The sequence below is a fragment of the Pithys albifrons genome, chromosome 3 (assembly GCF_047495875.1).
Source record: "Pithys albifrons albifrons isolate INPA30051 chromosome 3, PitAlb_v1, whole genome shotgun sequence".
Taxonomy (NCBI): domain Eukaryota; kingdom Metazoa; phylum Chordata; class Aves; order Passeriformes; family Thamnophilidae; genus Pithys; species Pithys albifrons.
The window spans coordinates 26,619,021-26,642,219 of record NC_092460.1 but is presented as its reverse complement, the minus strand read 5'-3'; the positions used below and the strand labels follow the sequence as shown (position 1 = coordinate 26,642,219).

Sequence of the window (23,199 nt, the reverse complement as noted above, 5' to 3'; positions counted from 1 at the left end):
CCAACATAGGCTGGGGCCACTGGAGTGAGCAGCAACTCAATGACATGAAAGACTGCCTGGGTTAGTTGATTAAGAATAAGATTAAGAGCACAGGAATTCTGTATAGCACTGGTACTGACTCAGTTCAGGGATTTCATGGGGATATTTAAGCCCAGTTTTCCAAAGAAGTCTTTTATTTTGTGTAGGGGGGTGCCTGTGTGCCAGCTTAAACAAGCCCCACGAGCTGATGATCCCAGAAACAGAGGTCATCTCTGAAACTGCTATGCTTTCTTCTTCAGTCGTCCCCAGTAGAAAACAGGGATAAATAACACTTAACTACCTCACTTCCCCATAATGTTGAAGTCCTTCACATTTATAGAGCTCTGCAGGAAACACAGGAAATTCCACTGGAATGGACAGGGATGGCCCTCACCAAGTACAGGTTGCAGTTCTGGTGTTTGTCTTGGGAACTCCTTTTAAATGCTGGCCATTGCCAGCAGACCCTGGCAGAGATTGCTCAGCTCTGCTCCTGCACATCCAGACTGACAGCTGCCTCAAGAGTTCTCCTTTTTTTTTAATAATAGAAGAGTCACTTAAGGTTTGTGGATGACCTCAAAGTACCAAAATGCTAACTCACTACCAAAGTCTGGTCCTGCCAATGAAACCATGAAAAGCAGGGCTTGGTTCCCTTGTGGAATGGCGAGGGCAAAACAGCTCTGTAGACCCAAAACAGAATGCTGAGGTCCCCTCTGATGTCATATCATTCTGTAGTATTATCCTACAGCAATTTAAAGGACTGCTGCAGCTGATCTCCAAACCCAGGAGGGGACAGGTGGAGGGAGTAGCAGAAGGGTGCTGGTCTGGGAGGGGATGGGGGAGCTGGGATGAGCGAGGGCACAACCTGCCTGCTCTGAGAGTGAAAAGAATGAGAGGGCCCTCCTTTCACAGATGGAGGAAGGAAAAAAGCAAGATGAGCGAAAAGCCTGGACTTAATCATAAGAAACAATAGCTCATCATTTATTTTCATATCCCCTCGCTAATGCTGGCATAAAGCTAACAGTGGAATTCTTATGGCATGCATGTCATGCCTGCAAATACCAAGTGAATTACTTCTCAGCTAGGCTATGCACTATGGCACTGAGCAGCACATTCGTTACAAGCGATTGGATGATGAACAACAGTTCCCAAATTCCTCCTTCACAATGCTACTTGCATTAGTTGTAATTTAATGAGTGAGAGAGAAAGTTTTGGCTCAAACCACAGAAATAACACTGCCTGCTGTTGCTTCCCACTGGGTCTTGTATTAACTCACACCACCTCCACCTCCTACTCCTCTACCTCCTCCTTTTTCACACCTATCCTCAGGTGCTAAAAGTGGTGTCATGAAACCCATTAGTATGGCAAGGGAGCATGCAGGAAGCCCCCAAACACATGTATTCCTTCTGGCTAAAAGGCAGGAGAGAATACAAACTTCTCCCTCTCCTCTGCCAACAGTAATGGCAGGGCTGGGGGCATTCCTCCAGCAGCCAGTCTCTGTGTGGACAAGCCTTCAACTCTTCTTTGGTTCCTTCCTCCTAGAGAGCCAGTGCAGGTCAGAGACACTGAACCGGCAGTTCTGGAAACAGAACACCAAGCACACACTGCATGACCCATGTTGGTGCAGAGCTCCCACCACAAACCCTTTCCGTGATAGTCCTCCTGCCTGCCCGGAGGGAGCCACAGCAGGGTAGCCCAGCCTCTTGCCTGCCTTGCAGGCTGTCGTAACTGGTTTGTTGCTCTTTTTAACAATTTTGAGATCTGTTAAGCAGCCAGTAAATGTGAACAAAACCTTTGCTAGGGATAAGACCTTCAGCAATATAAATGTGCCCTCACTGGTGACCCCCAGTGAACCAGGGAATCACTGCCACACTGCCTCCTCATGAGCTCTTGGGCAGATCTGTACCTGCCACATCTCCAGGACATAAGTCCCCTTCTTTGCTCCATGGACCCTGATACAAAAGGGAAAGCAACTTCAGAGCAGCAGGGGCACCTTGTAGGTTTCTTCCCTGGAAGAAGCCTAAATGGCCAGCATCACCTTCCACTCCTGTGGCAACCTTGCCACAGAGCCCATCCCCCTTCACATGACAGGACATTTATCCACCAGATGACCCAGCGCATAAGCTTCACACCTGAAACATGACCCACCGTGCGGGGCCTCATATGCTGAGCCAGAAGAGAGCTGAGAGGTCTGATCCAAGCAGCAGACCTACAAATATGAGACTGCAAAAATCATTACTACTCTCCTGGTGTATCCAGTTTCTTCAGTGTTCCCCACTGACAACACATAAATGACAACCATCCACAGATTTCTACCCTGTGGAGCATCTAGAATATTCTTATCCCTTATGTGCCAAATGTAATTTAAAAGCCCCCCCACCCACATTTTGTGGTGTTTTGAAAAAACAAATCCAAACAAAATTTACATGTTTCTGAAATGAAGGCGTAAGTAGGGGAAGGGAAAATGCCCTTAGGATTGGAACCAAATGCCTTTGTGCAAATGAGACCTAGGATTTACAGTTACCTTCCAGCCTCCAGCATGTGCTACAATCTTAGCTTTGACTTAAAAACAATCTGTTTTTCTTGTAAAGGTTGACAAACACCAGCAATACTTTCTCTGGTGTACTCGCTAAAATTCTGTGCCCCTGACTGGGGGTGGAAGGTGGGCAGGATGCCACAGGATGCGTCCAGGGACATCAGCAGACACAGGTCTGTATGGACACACAGATGCATGTACCAATACAGCAGGCACGATGCTGGGGGCCATCTTCTTCAGAAGCTATTTAAATGCAGATATGCCCCTTGTCAAAATTCCCTCCCAAGCACAGGTGTGTAGCATTGCACACTCTGTCACCTTCCTAAAACTACAGCTGTGCTTTGAGCAGTGACACAGTTCCGAAGAAAATGAAGACATCTCATGCTGAAGTGGACCTAAGCGAATGCAACAAGAGTTGTTAAAGATAAATAAACAAGGACCACAATTGCAAACAAAAGGAAGAAATGGTCAGTCTCAGCCTGCAGTGACTACCTGTGTGCTGGGCAGCTCACCCCCACTCCAGCAGTGTGTGTGGCCAGGCAGCACTCCAAGGGGCACCAGATGAAAGGGGTCCCCATGTAGACAGCACGTGTGGGTAGAAGGGCACACAAGCACAAGAGGGAGGTGGAGGACTCCCCTGACAGAAGGCCACCACAGTGGCTATGTAGCCTTTAGCAGCCTGGCACAGGGGTGCTGTTACCTGCTCCCTGCCACAGGCTGAGCCTGCTGCCTACCAAGAGAAGCAATGACCAGGCTGAGGAGATGGAAAGCAGTTACTGGGGCAGAACTATAGGGATGACCATAGCTAGATGTATGGAGACCAGCTGGGCTGCCAGAATAGACCTGTTACTGCAACATTCTTTGGACACACAGTGCAAACCACAGAGGTCAGAACTGCCAGCCACAATTAGCCACATTTACAGTTTAAAGCCTGGCCAAATCCAAAGTTTCTGTTGGAAACGAAGTTCAGCTGAAGGTTCCTGGCCCTGCTGGGAATACAGAGGCTGTCCTGCCCCTTGGTTCCCCTCATGGCAGGCTGTCACAGCTCAGGAAGGGTGAAGCTCAGCCACAGCACTCAGTGTCAGACTTCAGCTTCCTTTAAGCCTTCAAATTAGGGCTTATACGGGGCTTAAGTGCAGCCTGTCCCAACAGTGTTGGATTTCACAGCTCTCATGTGCTGCTGCGTTGCCGTCTCCAGTTGAAAAGGGGATGAGTGCCCTGCAGGCAGCCCAGCAGGCAGTCCATTCACCCAGACACCAGGAGCAGGGGATGGGGATCACCTGCTCCTCACAGCCCTCCTGACAGCCCTGGAGGGCAAGGAAGGAGGGTTGAGATCACCAGGAGAGGCTCTCGCTTCCCTTGCCTCAGATAGCCAAGTAACTCCCAATATACATCTTTTCAGCAGGCATTTCATGGTAGCCACAGAGAGTTTTACCTATGTGACCATGCCTGTGTTCTTCCTCCCCCACATGCCTGTCAGGCCCCCACAGCTCACCCTGAGCCACAGAGTGACCATAGAGATCCTACACTTGCCGGCCCATGGGTCGGGACATCTGACGAGCAGCACGCAGTTTCCACATGAAGTCAGCATGTTCTCAATACATGGTGCTCTACATCCTCAGCCACAAACACCTCAGGTGGGCTGGTCACTTTCAGCCAAGCACAACTGAACATGACAGGGCTGGGCTGGGGGTGGCAGAGGGGAAGAGGCTGCCAGGAACAGAAGAAAGGACCCAAAATACCCAAGAAGAGTAAAAAGCCTATCCGCTTCACAATAACCCACAATACAAGAAAACGAGGACAGGAGTAGCAACTACAATGAAACCTAAATGAAAAACTATGACCTGCAACTTGCTCCAGTGATGCCACATAACTGTGGCTAAGAAACACGTTTCCTAGCTCACCATCAGTGCTGCCAAAAGCATCTGCATTATTGTAGCCTGTAGCAAAAGCATCAGGCATTCCCACCTGAAATCATGCCCTCTCCTGCCATTCACTCACATCCCATCTTTTTCCCCTCCCACTTTATTTTCTGCAGCCAGTGGCTTTTTGGCAGGAGTCTCAGCGTCTGTTTGTGACAGGGCATGGCAAGGGAAAGCAGACATCTCCTTGTAAAGCATCCTCTTCCTGAAACTCCTTCAACCCTTCCTGGCTGAGAGGAAATGCAAGGATTGATAATGACTCAAGTGCTCCTCTGGGAAACAGCAATGATTCTGGAGGAACACGAAATAACTTTTAAGCCAAGCCCAGTCCTAAAGAGAGGAACTCCACACTCTGTAGCTTGAGTTTGCAGTTGAGAAGGAACAAAACCAGGCTTCAGGTACCGATCGGCAGCAACACTGGAAAAGATACAGTTACTTTATTGAGGTGGTCTCACATTAGATACATTGTGAGTGATATGTTAAGCACATCTAAAGAGACACATATTCCCCAGGGGACACTGTATTTGCATATGGACCCCATCTACATTATATGACTATGTCAAGATGAAACAACCCAAGGCTGCAGAGGACAGGCCTGAGACACACTAGCAGAGCTGAAGAGATATCCACGAACTGGTCCAGTTGGGCCACCAAAACCTGGCATTGGGAGAAGATGCATAGAAGATGCCTGCCATGTAGCTGTTCTGGATCACGATGGAGTTGAGCCAAGTGGATGCAGATTACAGATCAGTCTCTGTCAAAACATCTTGGATGATATTTTTCCCAAGCTTGGTTTTCTAGAAACCCTTTTGTTCAGCCTGAAAAGTGACATTGCTTCAAAAAATCTCTTCCTGCCTTTTACAGGCAGAGTGGCAGTGTCCCCTCCTGAACACACTGTGATTTACAGTCTTCCACACTCGCACTGGCAACACAACCTTTATGCAGAGACTGCAGACAGCACTCCTGCCAATACATACGCTGTCACAGCATCACTCCACATAAACACCCTGCATTTACCTTGTTTATATTTCCTCCTGTACAGGCTACGACAGCTCACAAACACAGACTAATTTATAATACATCTCCCTTCTTCATTCCCTGCAGTGGAAAAGAGCCCTGGTACAAACGCAATTTGTTGAGAGAAATGGTAATAGTTCTAAGGAGAATCAGGCTCATGCTGTCTTCTGTAGATAAAGGGGATGAAGCCATACACAAACATGCGTGCACACTCCTACACATGCCTGCAAACATGGAAAGGGTCCCACATATACACACATACACACATATACTCTTCCACCTGCATTCTCACATACACCTCTCAGTAACAGCACCTGCTCTCCCTTCTGACTGGCATGTGCTTTCAGGCAGCATCGGCTTTTGGAAGGTGTACTTTCAGCACCCAGGTGCTCACAGCCACAGATGAGTGGTAAGAAAATGACACTGCAAGAGAAGTATTGTCACCATCAATGGGATATGCTTGTGTCTGGGTCTTACATGTCCTTAGCACAGGGTGCAGCTATTCTAACCTGTTTCTCATTTCCACATGCTAGACACACACATCTTCTCATATTGAGAGAATGCAGAGGGGAACTTGATGGGAAGGCACGTTTCTGGTGGTGCCAGTGATAGTACTTAGAAGAGATGAAGCAATTTGTAATTATACTCATGACTAAATGTGATCCCCATTTGCTTTGCAGGCCCATACCTTGGGGGAGTTATGAGGTCTTGGGTTTCTCCGTGCTGTTCACAAACTAGTTGTAGCCAAGAATTGTCCTTCTGTTTCAATCTGGCTTCAGAGGAAAGGTTGTGATCTCTCTCCACCCTGCAAAAAACCTTGTTCCAGCTTCCCCAGCCTCCATCACCTTGAGGCCTGATTGCAGAAGCATTTTCCTGCAGAACAATTCCATCAGTCCACTCTGGAGCTGGAGCCAGCATGCCATGCAGGTGCTGTGCAGGGGAAGCACACCCAGCCAGCACTTTGTGGTCTCTGCTGGCTCCCAGTTAACTTCCATGAGGGTGATCTAGCTATTCATTCCTGTCAATGTGTTGTGCGCTCACATATCTTCTGCACAACTTTAACTCCTGATAGCATTGCACAGTTTGAATGACCCATGCAATTCCTCCTATCTGCCAATTTCTTTCCATCCTGGCAGCATTAAGCCCATCAAGCCCACCAGCAGTCTGCTCAGATACCAGAAACTTCCTTTGCACTGACATTTTGGGAGATGGCGGATGGGCATCACCTAATCCCAGCGCTGCTCCAGTGCTGACCCAGGGCTCATCATGCAGCACATCGCTCAATTCCCATAATGGAAAGAGCCTCCCTACATACTCCCCCAGCCAATTGTATCACTAAAGCAAGCTGACACACTACCTGTTACTGCTGTACTCACATCCCTCTCCTGCACTCCCCCCTGGGACACTGCAGTGCCTCAGCACGGGATCACAACTGTTTGTCAACCTTAAGGTGCTCAAGCACATCACCAGAGATTTCCAAGTTAGAGATAACCCTACTCCAGGTATTTTAAAGACTAGCAATGGCTATTTAACCCCCAGAAAGATTAAAGGTTGCACACACACAGAGCTATGAGGATATCCAAGAGGGTTTCCTTGGAATTTTTTCTCCAGCTTTTGAAGTAAAACATCTAAATAGGAAAGCAGCAATGATGGCCAGAAATTATCACTACTTGGACGCAAAACAGAGACCTGCTGAAAATCCTTGTCAAACTATTTGGAATTTGTCAACACTAAATGCTGCCTAGAAGAAAATAAAACCCCATGCGTTTCAGCTGGACGTTCTTCACATCCAGCCTATTGCTTTAAGCAAACAGATAGTGTTCCTACTAATATAAATATGGAGCAATATGGACACTCACATTTCCGCAAACCTGCTGCTTTTGGAGGGACAGCCTGAAGCCACGGGAGAACCATGCAATGGTCACAAATCAGGCCCCCAGCCCACTATTGGCACAGCTCTTCCAGAAGCACCACTGTAAAAAGCTAACACTGGAATGAGGGTCAGACCACCTCCTCCATGACCACACTCTGGACAGGCTGGAATAGTCTAGAGATCACAGTCCCTTCAATATCCATCCGGGTACTTCCTTTTCTCTCCATGCCACCTCTGGCTGCTTTGAGGACCTGTTCCATCCTTTCTCCAACAGAGGTTGCCAGTTCTCTGGGGTAATGCCATGCCACATTTGTCCATCTTCTGGAAAATCTGCAGCACAGAGATCCTTGACTTGGGATACCAGCTGCCAGTGGCTATAAATAATAAGTAATCAAAATAAAAGCAAAGCTGTACCAGGGGATTGTTATGCCTCCAAGTTTTCTCCAGACTACACTCAGGAGACACAGGAGAGCTATCAGAGATAAAAAAACAAATCTCAGTCTACTAGGTTTACACAGAGACCATCAAAAATATGTGTCTGTATTGTTCTGCCCTCCAGATCTTTTTTTTTTCCTTCACATTTTCCTAACCTTTAAAAGGCATATAAGATAAACAGAGGAGAAGTTAGGCAGACAACACCCTCGGAAGAGATGTAGGAATATAATCAAGCCCTCAGATACACACACACACACAAACACTGTAATTTATCTCTTCCTCCTCCGGTTTGATATTATCCTCTGTTCTAGTATCATAATCTGTTGCTATGGTAACAGCTATGATGTCACTACAAGAGGTTTATGGATGCCTTGAACAGGAAGGAAAGGTACATGATGATGGGAGAGAAAAAAAACAACCCACCTACAAACAGCTGCTAAGCAGGAGACGTTCCAGGAACAGCAAGTGTTAACAGAGAAAAGATAAATACATCAACAGTGCTGGAGCTGTTGCAGACAAGAGCAGAATATAAACCACATTTTAAAAATAAAGAATGCTTACAAATTTTGCCTACAAGTAAAATATTCTGGGAAAGCTAAAGGACCTTCCTTGAAAAAAACAAACTTTCTTTGAAACGTTCTGCAAGTTATCTGGGATTGGTTATTCTCTGAGTCTTGCTGCTAGAGTCCAAGCCTTCATCAAGCCCTCTATCATCTGCTGTAACACTCCCTGCAGAAGTGTAGCACCCCACCAATGCAGCTAACCAATAGGGAGCTTGCTGGCTATCCACTATTCTGTACACATCTACAATATGTAACTAAGAAAAAACCTCATGTCTTCAAGCCATGTAAATAGAACCACAGAATCACTTAAGTTGAAAATGACCTTTAAGATCAGTGAGTCCAACCATTAACCAAACACTGCCAAACACACAACTAACCATGTCCCTTAGCAACGTATCTCCACGTCTTTTAAACACCTCCAGAGATGGTGACTCCGCCACTTCTCTGGACAGCCTGTTCCATTACTTGACAACCCTTTCCACAAGGAAATTTTTCACAATATCCAATCTATACCTTTCCTGGTGCAACTTCAGGCCACTTCTTTTGCCCTGTTGCTTGTTACCTGTGAAAAGAGGTTGACCTTCACCTCACTACAACCTCCTTTTGGGTAGTTGTAAAGAGCAATAAAGTCTCCCCCAAGTCTCCTTTTCTCCAAGCTAAACAACCCCAGCTCCCTCAACTGCTCCTAAGACCTGTGCACTACATCCTTCAGTAGCTCTGTTGCCCTTCTTTGGACATGCACCAGCATCTCACTGTCTTTTTTGTAGTGCTCCTGTGCCTTTAAGACCTGTTTCTTGGAGAATGTCCAGCCTTCCTGGAGCCTTTTGCCCCTCAGGACTGTGTCCCAATGGACTCTGTCAACCAGCCTCCTAAACAGGCCAGTGTCTGCCCTACAGAAGTCCAAGGCAGACGTTCTGCTGAACCTCCTTCCTTACTTCTCCAAGAACTGAAAACCAATCACTGTACTTAAAACAACCTCTGACCATCAGATCACCCACAAGTCCTTCTCTGTTTGCATAAAACAGGTCCAGCAGGGTGCCTTCTCTTGCTGGCTCACTCACCAGCTGTGTCAGGAAGTTACCTTCCACACACTCCAGGAATGTCCTAGACTGTTTCTTCTCTGTGCAGACACACTGAATCCACTGAATCACATCCAGTAGCAAATAAACACCCTGACCCCAAACTATAAGAAAAAAAGAGCTTTTCTTGATCTCTTCACCCAAGAGAAAATCTGTAATTTGACAGACTCACTGCCAAACATACTGGCATATCTCACCCCGCTACTAGAGAGAACACTGTGTTGAGCCTCATATGCTCAAAATGTGCCCAGCCTTTGGGCCACGCACATCCATGTGCCGGATGATGCACCCGCGGTTCTCACACGTGAGTTAAGGTGCTAATGAATTGCCTCCACGCTTGCACTTGCTTCGGTCACCTGGACTGGTCGTGAGAGTAGAGCAGACATGACAATGGAGAGAGGGTGGGGCAGTCATACATGCCCTTAAAGGCATCATGTGCAGACTGAGGGGAAAGTCAATATGCAGCGCCTGATGGGGAGGAGGAGGGAGGATGGCAGATCCAATTTGTCCTGAATAGACACCGTTGTCATGGGAAGTGCAATGACAGCAAGGGAGGAAACCACAAGGATCTCCAATCAATGAACAGTGCTGGTGTTTCAGATCACCTCTGTCCCATCAAAATTTCTTGAGTGTGGTGAGCAGGATCAGAGACCTTAAGCAAATCACATAGCATCAGTTTTGCCTCTGGTCTCAGCCTCAGACAGGGAATCCCCAGGCAGACTCTCTGTTCTGCCTTCGAGCATTAAGATATAGGTGGCATTTCCTGTCCTTGCTCATCTTTCCTTCCTAAGATGTAACAACTGCAGGGAAAAAATCTAGGAGAGACTGAAGTCAGTAAGGGTAGCTGCAAAAATAGTCCAAGATGAGATCTTCAGCATTTCACTCAATTTTCTGTTCCTGCCAGACTTGGCTGGGACAGACTCAGCCCCTGTACTTCTCAGAGATCCCCTTCCTCTTTCTCATTAGTCACCTGCCCTCACCTTTCTTCTCCACCTGCTTCTCTCATTCCCTTCTCTCTTGTTCCTGACCTACTGCCTTATTCCTTCTCAATCTTCAGCTCACCCTTCCCTTCCCTGAAGGAAGCCCTGTCACAAACATTCAGGAAAACTCACACATTGTGACTTCCTCTCCACAAGGAGCCCAGTCAATTTGTACAATCCACCCTCTCGTGTCTTCACCTACACCAAATGCAAAGCCTTTGGGGTGGGAATTGTTCCACCCCTTCACGTCAATGTCATGTCTAGTACAGAAACACTTCAAAAGCACCAAAGTAGAGTAAAAGAATAGGAGGTGTGAAAATAATGCCAAGTGTTTGGTGTGTTTTCCAGTCTCTTTTAGATTTGTGGCAAGGATCTGTTTCTATTTGCTTATGAAAAAATTTATTCTCTTCTGCATTTTCTATTTGGGACTGCAAAGTGCAAAACAAAGCTGATCTTGGTGAAGAAACTGAGATTCTGCTTTTTAAATTGGCAGGTGACACCAAGCAGGATTGCAAAATCATAAGAATTCAAAACAATCCCAACAAATTGAAGGGTACAGGATGAAATTCAAATGGGACAGATACAAAAATCATACACTTAGGTAGGAAAGGCTAGGTTGACGTACACAGAATAGAAAATGGCTCGTGAGGCATCAGATCTCTTGGACAGGACCTCAGAGCCATATCACATCACAAGCTGCACACAGATGAACGATTTCATGGTGCAAAAGTTAAATCAAACAGGATCACTGTCTGTAACAGACATGAAGGAATAGTTATGCTCTATCTGGACAGCACAGGACCCAACACACAGCACTACGGTCTAGCAGTGCCATTCAAGAGAGAGGTGGACTGGCTGAAGGAAGCACAGAGAACCAGGAGGATGATCTGAGCTGAAGGGAACAGGACACAGGAGAAAGAGCTGAAGAATATGTTTGAGATATGATTCAGCTAAAGGAACACAAAGTCAAGGACAGACATGACAAAGACAAAGAAATAGTTTTCCCACACCCACTGTTAAAAGGACAAGGAATCAGAGCAAGCAAAGCAGAAAGTAGTTACAGAGGAGGTTTTCTTTTCAGTGACAAAGCAAAGGGCAGCAATGAAAGCCTGGACAGGCTGTGAACCCTCCATACATAGGGAATACACTGGACAAGCCTATTGGGGAACATGCTGGACAGGCATTTAATATCCTGCTTTGAAACACTTTTTGAAGTCTTTCCTATGCCTACTTCCTATGATTCCAATGATTTTGGTGAGAGGTAACTTTCTTTGGCATTTCAGCATAGCCCACAAGATAAACCCGTCAGCCTTTAGGACCTAAGGAGATGTCAGCCTGCAGGGTACTCCATGTAACACCATTGTTCCAGATCTTGCTAATACCTTTAAGGATTAAAAGTTATAATGAATGGGGAAGACAGCTCCCTTTGGAGCTTCGCAAGGATCTCTGGTAAATACCACTGCCTCAAAGGCTGACCTTTCCCACTTTTCAGGGTAGGAGCTGTCTGTGACTGATCTTACTTCAGCCTTTCAGGGACAGATATCAGCACAGGCCCTGGAAGGTGAGCAGGACAAAGAATGATGCGTAAATAGCACAACCTTCAGCTTCTCCAACTGAATGTCCCATTCACAGTTAATGCTGAAGAAAACCAAGGGAGCAAACTATGTCATCCTTCACCCAGCATGAAATTCCCTCTCCCTCCAGAACACAACACAGACAGGCTAATACTCTCCCCATGAAGACAGTGCTTTCCCTTGTGTAGCTTCCTGGCTTTCAGCAGCTGTTGCTGGTCCATATCAGAATCAAGCCCAGGAGCAGCTCATGGGGTTCACACCTTGAGGACATTTGCCTCCCACTGGCTATTCTGTACACGTCCTGCAAATGAGCAAAAGACTCTGTTTCTCCACATCATTCTGTCAGCAACTTGACCAGACAGCCACTCTTTACATAGCACCTCAAACATATACAGCATTGTATAAACACACATTGTTACACTTATTGTTACTTCCATTCAGTAAACAAATCCTAGGTGGTACAGCTTTTTAATTGTTTAGTCCTGGCTCTGGACTCTCAGAGGTATTTTGAGATATGGCAATGCCTTTGCCAGCCTACAGACAGAGGCTGCTCCTCCACTCACATGCGTGGGCAATCCTTAGAAAAATTATTTTTACAATCAAAATTACCCCACTAAGAAGGCTACCTGAATTCAAGAGTGGTCTCAAATTACATGCACTTGTGTTTTCCTGAGAATGGACCTCAGTTGCTGATGTGGCCAACCGAGGGAGGATTCAGGTGTGCTCTGTGCTGTAAATGGGGGAGAAGTGAAATTATCACCTGGGTTTATTTTTAAAACAAAAACTGAAGTCTGTACTACCAGGGGGAATAGTGTTAAAACAGAAGGCCTCCTGTTAAACACCTAGGTCTGTATTAGGGCATGTAAATAGCTGAGGAAACAACCTTTTCGCTAAATAGCATTTCATTCTCACTTCTTGTTATCCACCAGTTGTTCTTCCAAAAGCAAGAAAAAGTCCTATAAATAATATTTCACATTCAGAGGGCAAAGATTTCCTCATAAGGGTGAAGAAATAACCTCCTTTTATAAATGGACTGATTAAGCTATAGAGGCCGTGAGTCAGAAAGGTACTTCAGCATGTGGCCAGCTTTAAAGACATAAACAATCCTAATAAAATCAGCAGAGCTGCCTGTGAGCTTAAATTTAGGCACAAACCTTAAAATATCTTCTTAAATTGGGATCAGAGAGGAAAAGGGTGGAACTTAAAAAAAAACACCAACAAAATGGTCTCAGCCTATGCATCCACTATATGCACAGGGATGAGGACACCATAATAGCAGTCAGCCCACCTCTGAATGCCTTTGCAAACTCTCCTCAGGGGTCTTGCCCACAGGTAACACTACTACAGTTGCCTCAACTCCTGCAGCTGAAAGAAGTTGTCTAATCTGCCTCAGACTGGTGTCTCAGGCTGGTCCAAGCAGAAGGTGACTGCACCTGTTCTTGACCTCGCCATCTGGCAGGACTGCTGTAACACCATCACCCCGTACCCACTTGCTGAGGCCCACAATCAGAGCAGGGATTTATCTCCAGGCCCAAGTCACCAATCCTTCCATGATTTGACTTCCCAAATTTCCTCCTGACCATATTTTTTACACACCATTGCTGTAATGTGGCCAAAATTGAGCCTTATTCATTTAGCCACCCAAATGTTATCTCCCTACAAATACACAGTCTAACTTCCCAAGGCTCACAGCATGAAGGAGGTCTCTAGGCTGTTCCCCATTGGTGTAAGACCTACACTGGACAGGTGCACAGGCAGCTCCTGTCCAGTCTGGATGAAACCACATCCAAGTGGTTTCAAAGCACCATGTGAAACCGAGCAGTAAAAAAATGCTGAGTAAATGGGGAAATGGAGAGATAGGAAAATGAAAATTACTTCATTTGCTAGGCCAGCTGAAGTATCCAGTTGAAGCCAACTGGGTTTTCCCCATCTGTTACAGCCATGAACAGGTACACAGTGCACACAGTCCAAGGGCCAATGACTCAGGCAAATAACTGTGCTTGCCCCTTTGTCTGCTCGCCTCGGCCCAGTGCTCTTTCCCCTTCTGAAAATAAACCAGCATTTTTCACCCATTACATCTCAAACTCACTTAATCGCTAGACACAGCAGCATGATAAGAACAATAATTCTAACTGGAGGAGACTTCCTGTTGTCCTGGCTATAGCCATATCCTGAGCAAATAAAAACTTAGGCTTTTGGTCCAGGCATTGACATAGCTTAAGTTCTGATTATTATTTCATAAACAGGAAGTGCCTTTGAGTTATCATCTCTCTGCATGAACTTCAGGGTAAAGACCTTTACTCTGCCTCACTGGGGCCACCTCCCTGATGAGCAAGTCTTGTGTGTAATGAGCAAGTTTTACACTTTAACAAGATCTGAGAATTCAAGAGCCAGCAAGGCCGGCCTGTTCCTGGCATTAAATGGGACCTGATCCATGACAAGTCTGGGGTCAGATTTTCAGGCTTTCCCAGTCCCTCATGTGACAAGGAGAGTCTTCATGCAGGTCTCTGCCTGTGCTGAGCTCCAGCAGCAGCACTGGTGGTGAGGTGCAATTTACAAATATTACCCAGATTAATTCCATAAACCACCCACATAGAAAACTACCGATGCGGCTGCTAAAAATACACCATGAGTTGCAACAAAGTTGCCAAGAATAAGTATGAAGCAAAGCAAAGAGGAACAAAACCAAAACAGAGGCAATCACTGTTTAGAAAATAAAGGTTAATGTATATAAATACATCTCTTTACCCAATTCTGAAGGATGCCAAGTACAAGACACCCAGGAAATCACTGGAGACAATGGGAGACACCCACCCTAGGCAAAAATCGACCCAGAGCTCAAGCACTGGTGATGTCTAGAAGATCTGCTCTTAGAATGGGGTCTCCCTTGGTCCACAGAGCCTGGCTCTATTCTCTGCATAGTAGGAAATGTCACAGGATGAGGGCACAGGAGATGATTTTGCACAGTAAAGGCAACACTGCCTAGAGGAGTGTCCAGAGAACCAGATTCTCACCTGCCTCAGGCCATTCACCTCCTCTGAAGCCTATACAGCCATTCCTGATGAAGCCACATCTGTGGTGTTCAGTGGGATGGCAGCTACGAGTTTGTACCAACTCTGGAGAAGAAGCCATGCAGGATTACACCCAATGAGGTCTGCTTTGAAGCCCAATACATTTCCTTGTACTCATAAACAAAACTAAAATCCAGGTCAAACATTGCTTGGTAGTGTTACTTTCGTTTTGTTTTACTTGTTATGTTTTTCTGTCCTTCATTTTACTGCTCAGCATTGCAGCACCCAGCAAAAAAAAAAAAAAAAAAGAAAAAAAACAAGGACAAGAAAAACACAGGAGAGGAGAAGACAACAGCAAAAACTCAAAATATTTTAAAAACGAAAGGGAAAATTTTGCTTGCACAGTGTGTGTGGAAGAGGATTTCACACCAGATATTCACGTATTTATCAGGCCTCACCTATTAGTATCAAGTGAGGCACCATTCTACTTCCCAGAACTGGTGTCTAAGCCAGCTGCTCAGAACAAGCACACACCACCCTCACCTACACGTCAAGAATGGTGAGTGATTTTGTGCATGTGCTCTATGTTATCCCTCACTTAAATTTCTACTGGAACCATTTCATAAGGCCTTAGAAGGTGTCACATTTCCTCCCCAGGGTGCCTTTTCTGTCAAAGAGCCTATGTTCTGAAATGGGTATGGCGGGGATACGGTTTCACCTACCCTCGCCTGCCTTGCGGTAGTGCGGTGGGCGTGCACGTGTGCCACCGACACTGCTCGGTCAAGGGCAGGAGCAGAGAAGCAACGCAGTGCTGATCCAACCTCTCGACTCCCATGCTCTCCTCAGTGGCCTGACTGTACCTGATGCTTCAGAGGAGGGCTACAAACCAGACTGCTAATGCACATAACGTGAGGCTCTCGAGGGAGGATGGCAGTCCTCGCCTCCTCCCAAGGAGGAAATTGCATCCCCTGCGATAAGTAAGTTTTTATCTATGCACTGAGATATTGCAGGGAATTCTAAGGACCTCTCATGGCAACTAGGAGGCGAAAAACAACCATTAACCCCTCCTCCACCTCCCTCGAAGCCATTCAGCGGCAATTTAACCCGCAAACATACCGCAACACAACACAGATAATACCTATCAGCCTTAACGCTATCTACCGGCTCCTGCCATTTGGGATATTCATCTACTTTGAGGCTTAAGGCATGCTGCAGAGCCTGGACGCGGACCCTCCCGTATCGGCTGCGGGGAATGCGCTTTTACGGGTCACTTTAAGGGCATTTTTTTCCCATCTGCTCCCTTTTTCCTGTCAGGCAGAAGCAGGGGCGCCGCTAAAGTTAGGATGCTCTAAGGAACCGCTAAACTTCCACCGCACGCTCCGGTGCGGCACCAGCGCAACCCCGGGAGGCAGCCGGCGCCCTGCCCGCCCCGGCAGCGGCTCCCTTCTCTCCCTCCCTCCTCTCGCCGCCGCTGCCCTGCCCGGCTCCGGGGAGGCGGCCGTGCCGGTTCTGCCCGCTGCGGCGCGCCGGGAAGGGAGGGCGGCCGGGCTAACCGTAGGCCCGCGCCTCTCTCCGCCCCCGACCGCTGCGGACCCGCCGGGCGCCGCCGCGGGGCACGGCCCGGCACGGCCCCGCACCGCCCGCCGGATGCGGCCCGGCGAGGAGCAACTTCAGAGCAATCGCCGCATTACCCACCCGGGCGGCGGCGCCCGCCCGGGAGGGGCTGGGCAGGCTCCGCGGCGGGCGATGCGAAGCGGGGCAGGCCTCACCGGCCCGGGGCCGCACCGGGGGGTGGGGGGGTCAGGCCGGGCCCTGTGGGGCCGCTGGGCGGGGGCCGGGCAGGTACGGGCCGTGGCTGCGAGCCCCGAGCAGCGGCGGGGAACGCGGGGCAGCGGCGGCGGCTCCCCCCCGCCCCGGTGGGGCGCCGCTGCCGGAGGAGGCGCCGGGGGCGGCCCGGGCGCGGGGAGCAGAGGGGAGGGAAGGGGAGGGGAGGAGAAAGGGGGCTGCCCGGGCCGGGGCCGGGGCCGCACGGCGGCGCGGTGCCGCCACCAGAGGGCGCAGCCGACGGGCCGGCCCCGACCGGCACCCCGGGCCCGCCGCGGCCCCTCCGCCGGCACCGGCACCGCCGCCGCCCCCCGCCGGGCAGCGGCGAGCCCGGGGAGGGCCAGCTGTCCTCCCTGCGCTGCCGAAAACGCTCCCCTTTGTCTGCTCTCCTCCGGCGGGGTCCGAACTCCGCGCCGCGGGTGAGCTCGGGGCTGCCCAGAAATAACCCGGAGGGCCGCCGGTAACTTTACACCGCCCGCCGAGCGCCCTCCGAGCGGGCGCCGCAGCCCGAGGCTCGATTTTCTCCTTAGATAAGTTTTACCGGCCTCGCCACGGAGACGAAAGTGCCGTGTCCCCGGTGCCGGGCCCCGCTCCCCTCCGCGCCCGGGTCTCCGCCGCCGTGGACCGAGCGGTGCCCGGCCGGGATGGAGTGCCCGCCGGGGGCTACCCCTCCGGTTTATGTAACGCTGCCCGGGCAGCACCGAGCCGGCAGTGGTGACGGGGAGAGCATAAATGCGTCGCGATGGGATTTAAATTAACCCCGATACATCTCAGAATTTTTCTTTTTAAAGAGACACCCTGGACTACGCACCGATCTAACACACATGCATACATACACATATGTATATATATTTTTTTCTCTTTTGGTTTAGAACCCGAATAAAACTAAGTTGGGGTACTTGGGCTTCTCTCCACAGCCCGGGCTGGGCTGAAGAAGCCGGGGAGCTGACAGGCGGCTGCCCGCAGCCCCGTCCCCGCCGCCGCTGCCCGCGGGGTCCCCGCGCCCCGGAGAAGCGCAGCCCCGGCGTGGGGAACTCCTGGGAAACCGGCGAACAGAGCGGGGTGGCCGGTTCTGGAGAGGCGAACTGCGGCGAGAGACAGGCAGGCAGCAGGCACACGCACACATACACGGAGGCGCAGGGCAAGCTCCGTCCACCTCATTGTTCTGTGCTCGGCACCGGCACGGACTTCACCCACCGCCCCCCGCCGGGGACCGAGCGCCCGGGACCGCGGGGCCGGGGCCAGGCAGAGCCGGGGGGCGACCCGCGCCTCGTCCCGCTCCCGCCGGGCGCCGGGAAGGACGAGGGTGCCCCGCCGGGTCCCCGCACCACCGCCGGGGCACGGCGACCCGCTGGCGGCCGGGGAACCCCCGCTCCTCCCTCCCTCCCCCGCCGCGACCGGGCGAGGGGTGCCGGCGGCCCGGGCCGGGGCTTACCTTCGTACATGGGGGCCATCGGTGCAAGGACGCCTGTTATTCATGGCAACGCCGCCACGAACGACGCGAGATCGCAGCCCCCCAAACTCAACACACATCTGCCATCTTGAGCGGGTGTCTCTCGGCGGAGACGAAGCTGCCGCCTGCCTTCTGCATCGCTGCCCACCTCAGCGCGGGGGGAGCCGGGCACATCCAGCCCCGCTGCCGGCCCTCCGACGCGGCCGGGGCGGGCGGGCGAGCGGGCGGGGGGCGGCGGCGCCGGGCCGGGCCGGGCCGGGCCGGGCCGGGGCGAGGCGCGGGGCCGGGCAGGGGCGGCGGGCGGCGGGCCCCCCCCCGGCTCGGGACGGCGGCGCTGGGGAGGGAGGGAGGGAGGGAGACAGAGAGGGAAGGAGGGAAGGAGAGAGGGAGGGAGGAAAGGAGAGGGAGGGAGGGAAGGAGGGGGGCTGGCGCGGTGCCCCCGCTCTCAGCGCGGCATGGCTGCGTGTGCCGGGGCGCCTGCAAAAGTTGCGCTGGGGATGAGAGAAAGGGAGAGAGAGACGGAGGGAGACAGAGGGAGACGGAGACCGAGACGGAGAGGAGGGAAAAAAAAAGGGGAAAAAAAAAGCAGCGAAGGGAGTTTGCAAATAATCAAGCGCCGATGGCACCGATCGCGGCTTCCCAGAAGGAGCGGGAGCGAGCGAGAGAAACCCTCTGCTGAGATTATGTGGGATCTTGTTTAACAACACATTTCAATCAGGAGAAAAAAGGAACAGTCAACAGAAGTTGGTGAAACACTTCTGTCTTTCCCCCCCCTCCCCCCCCTCCTCTTTATAGAAAAGAGAGGAAGGAAAAAAATAAAAAGGCAGCTGATTGAAGCTTTGCAACTCACTGGCTGTGGGGATCATATAATTTGAGCTCATGTTTTACAATAGCATGGAAAATTCCTACCTCTCCCCCTCTCCCCAAATAAATCTTCTATTCCCTCAAGGCATTTCACAATCTGGTTCACTGACAAAAGTTCCAATTTATCTCTTTTTTTTTTCGTTTAGCTTACTTGCAGTGTAAATATTTAGCGGATGCATTTAAAATAAACATACGTTGTTGCTTTTAGGATTCAGGTTGTGGGTTTGATTTCTTTTTTTTAAAAAAAAAAGCAACCACATCAAAGAAGTGTTTACTCACTGAGATCGACAGCCTATTCTCCTCTCCCCTTCCCCCAGCCCCCGGCTTCTTTTTTTTTTTTTCACTTTTAAATGATCCATCTCTCCGGTGGAGCTCTTGCTGTAGGATCACCAACCCGACCAACATCATTTTTGTCTGTGCATACAAGAAAGCTGTAGATGAAGCCACAGGAGCGCCCTTTGCCTGACAGGAGCTTTACAAAGGAAGGTCAGTCATCAGGTACCCATTACGCGGGCAAAGGAAGATGAAACTCATGCAAAGCCTCTGGCAAAGGTGGAAACAAAACCTCGGGCTGTGATCCTGCATTAAGTGCCGTCTGGATCTACATGCCTGGACCTCCTTGCAGATGAGCAGTCTGCAACTGGACCTGTGAAGACTCCCTTTGTGCCTGCTGTTACTGATGGTCCCCAAAAACGCTGCCTCTCGCTGCTGCTGGTGCCAGCCCTGACCTCTCTCACTGCAGTATTTAATCACAGCCGGGCTCAACACTCGGCTACTCCCGCTGATGACTCAAGGAGGAGGCAAGAGTTAACTTTTACTTGGGGATTTCAACGAGAGCCAGCCTGGGTCCTCATCTCGGGGTGCTGCAGGTGCCTATGTGGCAGATAAAAGCAGGCCAGGGAGAAACGAACGCTGACCAGTTGATGGAGCAGGATGGCCATGTCCACACTGCGGAGGAGGTGATTCCCAGACTACTGATGGCCCTCTTGTTCACAAGGTATTTTCAGTGTTTTGCATGATTTTTCTCCTTCCATTGAAAAATGCCTGAAGCTACAGGAGTGCTGTCTCATGGCCCATTAGCATTCTGTTTAGAACATGAAGCTTAAGATACGTGTTAAAGGTGTCGGGGAGTGCCATGCAGGACTGATGGAGGTGATTGAGGGCTCAAAGTGGGCTGAGGTGGCACTGGAGGACTATGTACAGCAGAGGGAGCAAAACCTGCTCCCGTCTCATCCCTGCTTCATTTTGAGAATGATCCCGAGACCAACCACCGTCAAATCTTGGAAAGAAATGGAGCTGTCTTTAGCTGGACTACTGGGAAAGTCCAGGTCAGAGGTGGAGGGCAAGCGTGCAGATGGCGATGGGCACAGTACTTGAACTTGCTTCTTGCCCCTCTTTTATTCGGCCATGGCGACCCTCAGGGTTTGCTATAGGCACGAGCCGAAAACCTCACATATTCCTGAAACGCATTTCTGGTCAGTGTAATTCTGTGCTGCTCTCTTCTTTATGATGGAGAACGTCATCAGCTTTCCAAGGCTACTAACATCTCTGAGCCCAGCCTGCCTTCTTGCCCTTGATCAGAGCAGCAGCCATGGAGCCCTCTCTCAGAGCCAAAGAGAAGTCCAAGACAAGAGCAGAAGACAAAACCAGAGGAGCAGGCTGCTACAGGAGCCAGCTTCACTTCTTGCCAGTGCATTCTACTGTATTGTGGCTCCAGGTCAGTCACATCATCCTTGCTCTCCTCGGCTGCAGAATGGGTGCAGCAGTACCAGCCTCTGCTGTGTGAGACTGCACCGATAGTTATTCTCCCTCTGTTTCTGAGCTATCCCATAGCCTTTGGGGTCTACATTAACTTCACATCCATCAAAGCTGGCATGACACAAAATGTAAACCAAACTCATTCCTCACTTCTTTTACCAGAAGAGAAGAGGAAGGTGTTGGCAGAGAAGTCTACAGGACTCACTCTGCATAGCCTGGGCATGGAAGGCGTGTCCCTGCCCCTGTGGCTGGTGGGTGGAGCCCAAAGGGGGACGAAGGAGCAGCCAAACCTGCATGTGACATACTTAGGTAAATGCTAAAGTTGTTGGCTTCAAAGCACAGCTTATTCTGCCTCTTTTAGCAGAAAGGTGCTGAACTTGATGGACTACTTGGCCTGGTCCAGAACGACAGTTCCTGATTGCCTCTCAGGTTCATTATCACCAAGGACATTGCAGATTGTCATCTGCTGATAATACATCCAAAGATAGGAAGATTAATAGGGATATTTTCACGAAGAAGGACTGTTCTGATCTTACATGTTTTTAAATGTTGTTGCCAAATGAGGCCACAGCACATTTGGTAAACAAAAAGCAGCCCCAACAGGTTCTGACCTCAGCCCAGACTGGCTGTGAAAATGTGTACAGAGGAAGCTGGTGGTTTGTGGGCATACGGAGGGAGCAGAGATTTACCCTGCTGGGCACAGCCTTCCTCCCCAGCTCACACAGGGGCCTCCCCCTGGGAGTCTCCTTCAAAGAGGACTTACGGCATCTGATTGGGTCCAGGGTGCACAACCCCTTGCTGTACTTCCCCACTAGTGTGCACAGATGGGGATGTACTCTGGAGACAGCCCAGCTCTGAGCCTACAACCTTCTTTCCATTCTTCCCAAAATTGAGCATCCATGCAAGGATGTTACACCCTTGATCATCTAGGCCCCTGAGCTAGAGCCAAAACCATGGTGTGAACATACCTGTCAGGAGCCAGTCACCTGCAGCACAGCTGCAACAGCCCTGGGGCAAGGCTATTCTGCTGGAGAAATCATGGTCTGCTCTCTGTGTGTCTGAGACTGCAGGTGTCACTAAAATTTTGAATCCTGAGAAACTTTCTGACCTCAACAGACTATTTCTTCTCTTTGGCCCCTTCACTTGGGAGAAGATGGCAAAGCAGCACTGGAGAAGCACATATTAATGTCTCCTCTTAAAATTTTTCACTTCTCCATTGGCATATTTGGGTCTCCTATAAACACAGCCATAGTCTGAGTGCAAGTACATGACACGCTCAGCAGTGTCGTGGAGTATCATGTACCGCCAAGGCAGCAGCATCCCCAGCTGTGTCCACCATGGCTACTGTGTGGTGGTGGCAGATACTAAGCCAGAGAAAGCAGAGTGACCTGTTAACAGCACTGGGCTGGAACTTAAGGGGGCTCCGTTTCTGCTCTACATACACAAATCTTGGTGGTCTTAGCATATAACTCACTTCTCCAGAAAGGCACGTGGTGTTTGACTGGTGTCTCAGGAAACTGCTGGTAACAACTTGAGCCTACACTTAACTGCAATGAGACTGTCAGAAGTTACTGTTTCTTGCTGGAAATGGTGAGAGTCTGGGCTTCATTTTATTTTCTCTTAGAAATTAATACAGATTTTGGAAGTCGAGGTGTAAGAAGGAAGGCAGGTGAGTTTTAAAGCATATTTGGTCATCATTCCCATATTGGGGGGTTGTGTTAATGGACACAAGGTGTCCTTTGGTCTCTCTGAGTCAGAAACAGCACAGTGGCATCACCTCCTCTCCTCTTGTGGCTCCACCAAGCCCTGGCTGTGCCAAGAGAATGCCAGGGGCATTGCCAGAGATGCCTGCTGCTGAAATGCAATTTCTTCCTCTTTCCATCAAAGAAAGCTGAGGGTGTTTGTGGCTCCCTGCTTTGTCAGTTCACTGTCCATCCATGGCACGTTTTTCTTTGGAAAGACTGAGCCTAAAACTGTACTAATAAAAGGCAGTAAGGTACATTGAAAAACCCCAATAACAACGTAACAAACAAACAAACAAACAAAAAACTGGAGGGTGTGTGTGTGTGTGTGTGTGTAATCACATAGAGTGAGCACTTCCCCTTCATTGACAACCTGTTTGCCTTCATGGCAGAGCTGAAAGGCAGCATGTTGTTGTTAGCAAGGATCAGGCCCCAAATCTTTTGCATTAAGCAAAGGAAAATATTTTTTTTAAAACACAAGGGGAAGGTTTCCCAGTGAAATACACACAGATGTTTTCTTTTTAAATGTAAATCAGTGAGGGAATGGACAGTT

At 49.6% G+C, this 23,199-nt stretch overlaps 2 protein-coding genes across 5 annotated transcripts in view; one reads left to right on the top strand and one right to left on the bottom strand.

Moving 5' to 3' along the window:
- The window catches only part of HIPK2 (homeodomain interacting protein kinase 2), a 140,868-nt gene extending 121,981 nt beyond the window's left edge, over positions 1 to 18,887 (bottom strand). For 2 of the 4 annotated variants that reach the window (XM_071551091.1, XM_071551095.1), the window contains exon 1: positions 18,265 to 18,871. In XM_071551091.1, the coding sequence (XP_071407192.1) occupies positions 18,265 to 18,283 (19 nt within the window). In that variant the 5' untranslated portion in view covers positions 18,284 to 18,871. Of the gene's footprint in view, positions 1 to 18,264 lie in introns of all 4 variants that reach the window. The other 2 variants (XM_071551090.1, XM_071551094.1) reach the window with 2 other exon arrangements.
- Positions 18,888 to 19,515: 628 nt separating this feature from the next.
- Positions 19,516 to 23,199, top strand: part of TBXAS1 (thromboxane A synthase 1) — a 274,193-nt gene continuing 270,509 nt past the window's right edge. The window contains exon 1 of the mRNA XM_071551088.1: positions 19,516 to 20,143. The gene's annotated coding sequence lies outside the window, so the exon portion shown is untranslated. The remainder of the gene's footprint in view (positions 20,144 to 23,199) is intronic.